A 10,774-nucleotide genomic window follows, 5' to 3' on the forward strand; every position below is an offset into this window, starting at 1 on the left:
CGCTTGACCCGCACCTGTGACCCCATGACACTCAGCAATACATCTAAAAACAAGACATTAACCCCTTTCCTCCAACCTTGTCCCCTAGTTCTCTAACCAAACCTGTACTGCATCTGACAGTTTTTGTTCAGTGCACACAATTGCCAGCCTGAAACATAATGTAGCAAGATCTTAGGACTGTTACTCTCCTCCTAGGGGAATGCCTAAAATATATATGCTTGGCCCCTATGTGTCCTGGGAGTTGCAGGCAGAGAACTATTCCACAATTGCAAAATCATCGGTTTCACAGGCAAGTAGTAATCATAATTTGAAACCTTGTCATGTCTGTTAGAGATTCATGTTGAGTAAAATTTGTCTGATTTAAGATCTTCTCCCTTCTATCTTTGTTCTACTTTTTTGAAATATATACTGGGAAATGTGTCTTAAAACTAGTGTGCAATGAACCCTAGGATTTTTCTTATTTAAATTACATATTTTTCTATCCCTGAATACATTTGCTGAGGATTGGGTTTTCCATATTAGAAAATGAGACAAAAGTTCCTGACATTCTAATATTAAACAATCTTTTTAAAAGTTTTAAATAAATTGTATAGGAATTTATCATCATTTAAGAGAGATGGGCTGCTGTATCTTAAGTAATAGCTATAGAATCCAGATATTCCATTGTATGTGCTTTCCAACCACATTCACAAAAATTTTTGAAAACAAAATCACAGAGTTTTTTCAGTCTCTACCCCTATTCAGCCATGGGTGCATATTTGTTAGTTATATACTTGAAATAATTCTAGGAATCATGATGATCCTTTTCACTTTTAGAGTTGAGTCACAGTTTTTGAGTGAATTCCAAAGTTATGTGATTAAGAAAATGGAAATAAGCCTTAGTATAGTATAGTAAAATATAGTGAAGGGAAATGATGTAAATTTTTCTTTACTTCTATTTTCCCCCTCTCATGTCTTAACTCTTCAAGGATCCATTCAAATAGTTTTTTCATGTCGTATGTATATTTTCTGTCCTTACCATACTTTATTTAATAATTTTCTAGTGTAGCATTGATCCTAAGCTATATGAAGTTGTGTTAGAAGAGCTTTAAGGAGGAAGCAGGACCTATTGCCTGCTTTTGCATTTTTTGCCTAGTGTGTTTGTTGCTAGAAACATGTCTTCTTAGTAGTTTGCATTGAATACTATTTAGTATATTTGCCAACAGATGATTCTTTTAAACTTTTAGATGATATTGGTGCCCACATGAATGTAGGAAGAACTTATAAAAATTTAAATAGAACCAAAGAAGCTGAAGAATCTTACATGATGGCGAAGTCCCTGATGCCTCAAGTAAGTGGTCATAGTTTATATCTATTGTGTCGTGTCTACTAGATGTCCATATTGAATAGAATTATCTAAAGAGAAAATCTTTCTTTTTTCAATTTATTGATATAAAAGTAAGGTGTCCAATGAACCATCTTTTACTGCAAGTTTTATAAAGTAGTACATTTACTTTTCCAGCTACTTAATTTTTTAAAAAAATTTTAGTCTATTTATGAAAACTAAATCCATAAAGTTCGGAATTTTTGATATTCTTGATTATAAGTTACTGATGAATTAAATGACTGAAGAGAATTTTATTTATGTTAAGCACTAAATTCAACATCATTCCTATCAAAAAGTAAATGACTAAAACAAAGCGATAAAATGAATGGATACCTCTGTTGCTGTGTTGTGCCCATCAGTGTTATAATGACACGAGTACAGGATTCATTGGCTATCACAATACAGTGTCAAAGCTGGCAAATCGGATCCTCCCCTCAACCAGCTGTGTGTCATCAGAAAAGATAGTTTGCCCTGGGCTACAGTTTTCTCAACTGGAGTATATATTAATACTATGGTAATAATAATAGTAATATTAAAATGATTGAATGCATAGTTTGGTAAATGTTTTAAAAACAGAGTTGGACCACATGGTATCTTAAGAATTATTTCAGTCCTAAAATTCTAAAGTTAAATTCTGTTCAGTGTAGATTCTTACTGGATACAATTTATTATGTTCATTGAAAATTTGTGTACATATGTATTACATATAATAACCTTTACTTAATCTGAATAATCAGAGAGTTTTGTTTCCTAACTCCACCAGATAAGTGAGGTTTTACTGTAACTCTGAAATAAAATTAATTTCCCTTTGTCACAACCAGGAAATATTTTGCTGACAACATGAAAGCTGACATGGTGTAAAAAATTCACTAGACTGAGAGAAAGGAGAACTAAGTTCTATTCCTGGTCTGACACAAACATAGTAAGAGACTATGTAAGACATAGTAAGCCTCTAAAAGTTGTGATTTATGTGACTTCACAAAATTATACATATAAATAAAAAGCTAATAATATTTTGCTGAGCTGGCATGAATGAAGAAATATATCCTTAAGTGCCACAAAATATTTTATTTATGTTTCATGAATACTGATGTTTTCACATTTTTGTGATCTATTTTAATATAGCAGTAGAACTGGTAGGATAATCTTTTTATGTTCTGTGTGAAATAAGCCAATAGAAATACTTTTGATTTTTATTTGATACTGCAATGTCAAATTATGAAAATGCCTTTCCTTCTGAACAGATTATCCCTGGTAAAAAATATGCAGCCAGAATTGCCCCTAACCACCTAAATGTTTATATCAATCTGGCCAACCTGATCCGAGCAAATGAGTCCCGACTGGAAGAAGCAGATCAGCTGTACCGACAAGCGATAAGCATGAGGCCCGACTTCAAGCAGGCTTACATTAGCAGGTGCTGTAGTCTGCTTTACGCTGTCGCTCTAGAAGATGGAAGCTGCATTTGCATGTACATTTTGACTTTTTGTCTAAATTGGTTTTTTTTTCTTTTAGCAATCTTAGTTGGCAACCAAGAGCATAGAAATAGAGCCTGTTTTAGACTAACAAATTTAACTGATTTGATTTGAAATTGATAAGAGAGTCTATAACCTATAATGGCAAACTTAAGTTTTAGATGAAAGGGTAGAAGAAGCTGCTTAGTTTCATTTGCTTCTCAATACCAAGTTCATTTTTATTTAAAACCCTTGGGACTTACATTTTATAATAATTACCTTTAATTTCCAATTTTCAAGAGCTTTCTTAAATAAATACTGAGAATTGACTGGTTATTGATGCCTTTACCACAAAGAAACTTTTTAGTTGTCCATAAAAAACAATTTTGGTATCACGCATTAGGACTTGATACTTTTTCCCATATAAGTGTTGTCGTTTTTATTATACTTGAGGAAGATTGTATAGTAAACTATGTTTTGTAGTCTGACCCAGAAACCTAATCATAATTTGTGACTGTTTCTATGGGGAAAATCATGCAGAATTTAGTAAGTTTTTGAGATAAAATCTGTTTATAAGTTGGAGGCTGTACTTATTCAGCTTTATCCAGTACTTGTTGAAATTCACTAAGTTCACTGGGGTTGCATCTGTAAATAAAACCTATCATCTTAGTATATAAAGAATTATTCAACAATCTCTGCATTAAAAAATAGCATTTTGGACAAACACTCATTCTGGCAGTTACTTAATTGAGAATATTAATAGTTCATTTGATTTCATTCCTGTGCTGATACTTTAGGAAAGAATAGCATCATAGTAAAAGTTACTCTCATATCACCACTTAAATTGATTTGCACATATGTACTTAGGCAAAATGACTTTTTGAAGCTCTGTAACAGAAAATAGAACCATCTTAGAAAGATTTGTAAAATGGTTTTCAACTGTAGTCCTCAGTTCCAGATGTATTCCTCAAAGGTGTCTGCAGGTGGCACCAGCACCTTCCCTACCCAGTCAGCTCTTTTAGTTTTTTTTTTCTTTTCTTTTATGAATGGTCATTTTATAAGGATATGTTGAAGAAGACTAAATTAATGTAAGAAGGGGTTAAAAGTTTCAAATGTCCTCCTTTTTGTATGGTGAGACTTCTAACATAGATTTGCATGGTAAAATTTCCCTATCACAAAGGCTGCAACTTCGTCTGCTGACAAATTGGTCTCCCACTCTGGCTGCTGTCGTTTTTCTGATGTGGTCTAGTCTGCTTTCTTGCAAGATATATTCAAATCTATTTTCTCTGTCCCCCTTTCTTGGGTACCTCCCACATCTTACTCTCTAAAGTCAGGCATACTTTTTCGTTCTTTAATAATATTTAAAAACATATTCAGGCCGAATTTACTTAAACTAATGAGGTCAGGTTTGAGGACAGTTTCAGATAGTTATTTTTGAAAGACAACTGTAAGAGCCTAAGTTAAAAGGAAAAAGGAAAGCTATGAATATGTGGAAAAGCTTAAAACTTGTGGAAAATAGTATCTACAAACTGACGTGTAATGTTTGAAGTAAAGCTTGTGTTTGATTTTTTCCACAGAGGAGAATTGCTTTTAAAAATGAATAAACCTCTGAAGGCAAAAGAAGCATATCTTAAAGCACTAGAGCTGGACAGAAATAATGCAGATCTTTGGTACAACTTGGCAATTGTTCATATTGAACTGAAAGAACCAACTGAAGCCCTAAAAAACTTTAATCGTGCTTTAGAACTAAATCCAAAGCATAAGTTAGCATTATTCAATTCTGCTATATTAATGCAAGAATCAGGTATGTTTTTTCAAAATATTTCTATATTTAAACATATTATAGTTTGAAATATAATAAAAGCTTAACTTACATTACCCATAGCAAATGTTTTATGAATGGATAGTTTGTCAAAACTGTGCATAAATGATTTATAAGAATATTTAAAATACTTGAAGTAAACTTTTCACATAATGTGCACTAACATATATGACAGTACTAATTGTTAGTTCTTCTGGTATGTGTTAAGACTTTTTAGGCAGTCTATTAAGCTATGCCTTATTAATCTACTCTGTCATTTTATGCATGGAAATATAATCTCTTATATACATACACCATCCAAGTAATCTGAACTTGTAAAAGTTTTTTACCTATTTTTTTCTAGGGAGCCAAGAGCATTATATGTTCTAGAAAAAAATAGTGTCCTATTTTCTCTTGGTTTATAAGACCGAATACTTTTGATATCATTTTATATCCAGTCTTACTGTTTTCTCAGATATTATTGTTATATCTGGTATTTTCTATAATTTAGCAGAACTAAATTATTAATCACAATAAATCAGGATCTTTGATATGTAAGACTTTCAGTACTACTTCAGAAAGCTGTATATATCATTTATAATCTTAATTTTTATGTTCAGAAAAGTCTGTATATTTACTCTTTTTTGGTTAATTCTTAGATACTTTTTTAAAACTTTGCAAAAAATGAAAAAATCATAAAATCATATTACTTTAGAGCTAAAAAGGACCTTTGAGTCTATTTTTGCCAATCTTCTATTTAGTAGATTAGAGAGTGAGGATCACGTAGGCCTAATACCTACCCCAACTTCATATGGCTAGTTTAGTAACTAGTCCAAGACAAGAACTTAAGCCTACTGATTTATTTTCAAATTTTCTTTATTCACTGTATTGTCAAATAAAAGAATAGAGGGAGAACTGTATGCCTGGTATTCGAAAAAAACGTGAGTTTGGAGAAAAGCTAATAGTACGGTTGTAAAGTTAGCTAACCTTAGTAATCATGAAAGATGCCTGTTATCCAACACAAGATTGCACCCTAAGGTTTGTAGATGTAGAACTTGAATTTTTTTTGTTTTATTTACCGTAGAAATTATCTTAATATATGTTTCCTAAATCCTAATTTATATTTATGTTTTATATTTAATGGTATATTTTTACCTTTGAAACATCCTAAAAAATTTGAAGTAACATACAAAAATCTCTGATTTAGTAAGGCTGAAACATTTTGTTTACTCAGTAATAGTTACTGTTTGCGGAGCATTTTTACATATGGCTCATATAGTTCTTAGACAATTCAATAAGTTAACCCAGGCAGTTAAATAACTTGTTCGGTGCATAAGTCATAGCGTTAACAGAGTCAACATTGAATACATGTCTTTGTGGGCAAATCTAGTACCTCTTCCCGTTACTTCTCTGTTCTTCCTCTGCTACTGCCAGCTAGTGTCTAAACTATAAAGAGATATTTCACCCACTTTGGTTTTTGAGATGCTCTTACTGCTTTAAAGGAAAGGAAATAAGCTATCATTTCCATGTTTCAAACACACTGTCTTTCCTATGAAGACTTCAAGGTTTTCACTCTCTGCTTTTTGATTTAGGTACAGCAGTTAGTTGTTTTGATGCTGTCTTTTTGTAATCTAACTCAATAAATACTTGAAAGTGGCTTTTTCCCTCAGACTTAATTCACTTGCTAACAATATAGTTTTTTTCTTCTTAAAAAAATTATTCTTAGGTGAGGTTAAACTCAGACCTGAAGCTAGAAAACGACTTCTGAGCTATATAAATGAAGAGCCACAAGACGCTAATGGCTATTTCAATCTGGGAATGCTTGCCATGGATGACAAAAAGGACAGTGAAGCAGAGATGTGGATGAAGAAAGCCATAAAGTTACAAGCTGACTTCAGAAGTGCTTTGTTTAATCTGGCTCTCCTATATTCTCAGACTGCAAAGGAATTAATGGCTTTGCCAATTTTGGAAGAGTTACTTAGATACTATCCTGATCATATCAAGGGTCTCATTTTAAAGGGAGACATTCTGATGAATCAAAAGAAAGATATACTTGGAGCAAAAAAATGTTTTGAAAAGATTTTGGAGATGGATCCAAGCAATGTGCAAGGAAAACATAATCTTTGTGTTGTTTATTTTGAGGAGAAGGACTTATTAAAAGCTGAAAGATGCCTGGTTGAAACATTGGCATTAGCACCACATGAAGAATATATTCAACGCCATTTGAATATAGTCAGGGATAAAATTTCCTCATCTAATATTGTAGAACAGCCAATATTCCCAGCTGGTAAAACCTCAGGTGTAGAAGGAGACAAAATTCCAACTGAAAATGTAAAAGAAATCAGAAATGAACCCAGACCCACCCAGATAATAAATACAAGTGATAATAAAAGTCAGTCTAAATCCAACAAACAATTAGGAAAAAATACAGACAAAGAGACCCCTCACAAAACAACAAAAGAAATAAAAGAAATTGAGAAGAAAAGAGTTGCAGCTTTAAAAAGACTAGAAGAGATTGAACGTATTTTAAACGGTGAATAGCATTGCTCTTTAGTCTTTACCATGTGACAGTGGTTTCAAAGACCTTCAAAAAAAAAAAAAGAACTTCAGTCTATGTCATTTGGTGGTTTATACTGGGAGCTTTGAAAAATAGCAAGGATACCTAACAGTCTCTTATAAGCTGCCTCTACGTATGATCAAAATAAGATTTTCATTAAAGGTCTATCTTAACCCAGGGTATGTGTTATATAAGATATGGCAGTCGTTTTCTGAGTTTTGGTGAATGTAGCAGAAAAATTAAAGGTGGCAGATTTGGATCTTTTATTATAGAAGGAAGATTCTTCTGGCTGAATAATCTTGACTACTGTCAATTGAAAATAATCTGAGGCCTGAATGATAATCCCCTGGGGGCAAATCCAACATGTGCTGATTATCCTGTGAATTCCTATTTATTACCTGACTTCATTTTTCCTTTACCTGTTAGAATCTCTCGCTATGGATTAAAAACGCTTATTGAAAACATTCTTTTTTCTTCAGTAACCTATTTAACTAAGGGACTTTGCACTACAAAAGAATACTGGCTTCTTTCATGTGGTATTCTTTTGTTGATTTTTTAGAAAGAATGCCAGATGAAACATTTTAAAATAAGTCATATGACATGTTAGCTTAAAAATGTATTTTCGTAATTGTGTACTTGTCCTTAACTTCACTCTAAAATGCAATTTTTAATCAGGTAAACTTTAAAATATATATACATACACATGCACATTTCTAATGGTGCTCATATTTACTGCATTTTCATTTTTTTACATACTGGGAGTTTCACAGCATGAACCACATAATCATGACTATCTTTGACTTTTACTCCCCAAACTATTCTTATTTCTTAGAGTCACAGTCATGTTGAGAAGTCCCAATAATTACTATAATTTTATTTAAACTTTTGAGTTAAAACATAGTTTATGTTTCATCTTAGTGTTATCTCCTTAGTGTTACTTGATTTTTAATTTTGTTTCCAGAAACACCTCAGTCATTCTTAGATACCTTAAACAACTAAAATGAATTCTGTCTAACCGAAGGCAAAACAATGTGACAAAGTTTATTTTTAAACACTAAGTTTGTGGTATCTTGTTACTGTGTATATTTTTATTAAATATTTATTTTGACTACTGAGCTTTCATAAAAATTTTAAAGCTGTTTTAATTCTATCAAGTGTGGAAAACAAATTGCTACTGCATTTTCTATATGTACATATGTTACAGTTTAACCAAAATTCCATTATTTTTGGCCTGCTGTCCAGCTATAAAGGATAATTAGCCTAGGATGGAATTAATAAATTAATCCATTGATTTTAGCAAATTTAAACCTGAAAACTGTTAGTTTGAGTTGATACAAATCAAATTTATTAATTTAAATCTGATTTTTTTTCTTGAGTTAAAATACGTTTCAGATGAGTTTTATATTACCTAATAAAGTTGGTTTTAATTTAAAATGTTAAAGCTCAAGCTATCATCCTGGGATAGTAACTAATTTCTAATTATGCAGTATTTCAAAAACTGTACTTCTGTTCCTTTGAGATACCTAATTTCTAATTATGTGTGTTTCAAAACCATATTTCCTGTAACTTCCTCTGAAGCAATGTTTTATAAATAGGTCACAAGAATCATGGTCTGCATTAAAGACCCACTCTTCCTAGGTTCCCTGAGGTTCTGTCATAGATTTCTTTTAGGCATTTTAAAGCAAGCACTGACACCAGTGGTAGTTCATTTTGATCCAGATTATGTTAAGCCTTAAAGCAATACCTAATTTCAGTTCTTAAACGGTGGCTTCTTGACTCCAGATATAAGGTTGAGTATACCTTATATATTATGACTGAAAAACGAAATCTCTGTTATTCTTGTGTTCTCTCCACATATCTTGAGAAAAAGTTTCTGAGTTTGGTCTCTTTTTGTTATATAGTATCAAGTGAGGATAGTTCAGAAAAGTAGAAAGAAATCATTCATGACAGCAGACTGTAATAAAGCCTTGAGTAATGTTTTAATAGTTATGTAACTACTCAAAGATAAAAGATACATTAATGTTATCCCATGATTTTTATAGAAAAAAGAATTTTCTCCTTATTAGCACTTAGAACAGTACCTGTCATATAGGAAGTGCTCATATATTTGAATTTTTAATAATTTAAATTGAATCCACTCTGCATAATTAATAATTTTTCCAAATCACTTCTTCTCAACCCTCACTTCATATCAGAATCATCTGGAGAGCTCTGAATATGGACCTCACCCCATAACAATTAAATCTGAATTTCTTAGGTGTGGAACCATGCTTCAGTTTTTTTTAAAGCTCTGAGTGATTCTAATTTGTAGTCAGGCTTAGCAACCACTGCTCTAAATTAGTTCAAGAAAGTCCTTAACTCTCCTGCGTTAACTTTGTAAATTAGTAATATAACCCAATTAAGTTTTGATGTTTTAAGTTGCGTTAAAGAATATACTATTCTGATAACTAGTATTTATTTCATCTTAATTTCCATCAAACTTGTTTATATGTAAGATGATTATTTCTTCTCTTTCAACTCAACAGGAATTTTATCCAGTCTGTTCAGGTGAAAAAAAGGTAATGGATTTTCTTTTCACCTTTAGAGCTGCCTTTTTGGAGGAATCGAGGGTAGGGACATTTTAGCACAGTTTACTAACCTATGGTTGAGAGTTGTGAGCTGTTGTTTGGAAAAGAAAGCTTGTCATATGTTTGTGTGCTAGTGAAAAGAGAGAGTTTAGTTCTCACTGTTTTACAAAAGAATCTACTCCCCAGGAGTTCTAGGAAAGCGTTGACAATCCCCAAGGGGCAATTATGTGACTCCTTCACAGCTTCTCAGAAGGTAGAGTTACGTTTTTCTCATATTGCTCCTATATGTGTTTGCTTCTTAACATTCAGAATTGGGAATTTTATCTTATAATTATTCCAGTAAAATTTTATGAAGTTGATGACTTGGAGGATAAAACAAACATGTTTGCAATTTTGTGTTGACTTTTATGTAAATATATGATATGTGAATTACACAATTCTAGTAAAACATCATGCTTTTTCATTACATCTAATTTAAGCTCTCAACTTCATATTACAGAATGCTTCTTTAAAGATGCTTTAATGAAAAAATGTTATGAAAATATATAGATTTGTATGTCAATTTATACTTCAGAAATCCATATATTTGTCATATTTATTTTTTTAAAAGCCTCCTAATTGTCTGCATGACTAAATGGAATTTAAAATGAACCCTCAGAAATATCTGGGACCTTGTCCAAAATGTTATCTGTTGGAAGCTGTCAGACATCTATGTTAAGGTTTCATAAGGAAATAGTTTTAAATTGTATGCATTTTATATTACTATGGTGTCTGTGTGTACCATATTTCTAAATATCCAATATTAAATTACTTTTTAAAACTTTAACCTGAATTGCCTTTTAGTGTTAAAATGAAAAATACAAGTCTATCAAGAGATTTCTGCCCCCACAAAGAAGGAAGAGCTGGCGGGTAGTTTTATTAACAGTGATCTGAGAGAGGCATGTTTTAAATTAGTTCCTAATAGTGATACACTTTCAACTCTGAGTGACAGAAAGTAAATTAAGAAAATGAGACAGTTAAACTCAAATGTAG

General features: G+C 31.9%; 1 protein-coding gene across 5 annotated transcripts in view; it reads left to right on the forward strand.

Moving 5' to 3' along the window:
• TMTC3 (transmembrane O-mannosyltransferase targeting cadherins 3) overlaps window positions 1-10,568 on the forward strand; it is a 55,380-nt gene extending 44,812 nt beyond the window's left edge. For 2 of the 5 annotated variants that reach the window (XM_070600069.1, XM_070600070.1), the window contains exons 11-15: window positions 1,227-1,330; window positions 2,611-2,834; window positions 4,395-4,621; window positions 6,345-7,151; window positions 9,701-10,568. In XM_070600069.1, coding sequence (XP_070456170.1) covers window positions 1,227-1,330; window positions 2,611-2,834; window positions 4,395-4,621; window positions 6,345-7,151; window positions 9,701-9,726 — 1,388 coding nt within the window. In that variant the 3' untranslated portion in view covers window positions 9,727-10,568. Of the gene's footprint in view, window positions 1-1,226; window positions 1,331-2,610; window positions 2,835-4,394; window positions 4,622-6,344; window positions 9,102-9,700 lie in introns of those variants that run through there. The other 3 variants (XM_070600071.1, XM_070600072.1, XM_008527128.2) reach the window with 2 other exon arrangements.
• Window positions 10,569-10,774: the final 206 nt, after the last annotated feature.

This window comes from Equus przewalskii, chromosome 29 (assembly GCF_037783145.1).
Source record: "Equus przewalskii isolate Varuska chromosome 29, EquPr2, whole genome shotgun sequence".
In the NCBI taxonomy this organism is placed as follows: Eukaryota; Metazoa; Chordata; class Mammalia; order Perissodactyla; family Equidae; genus Equus; species Equus przewalskii.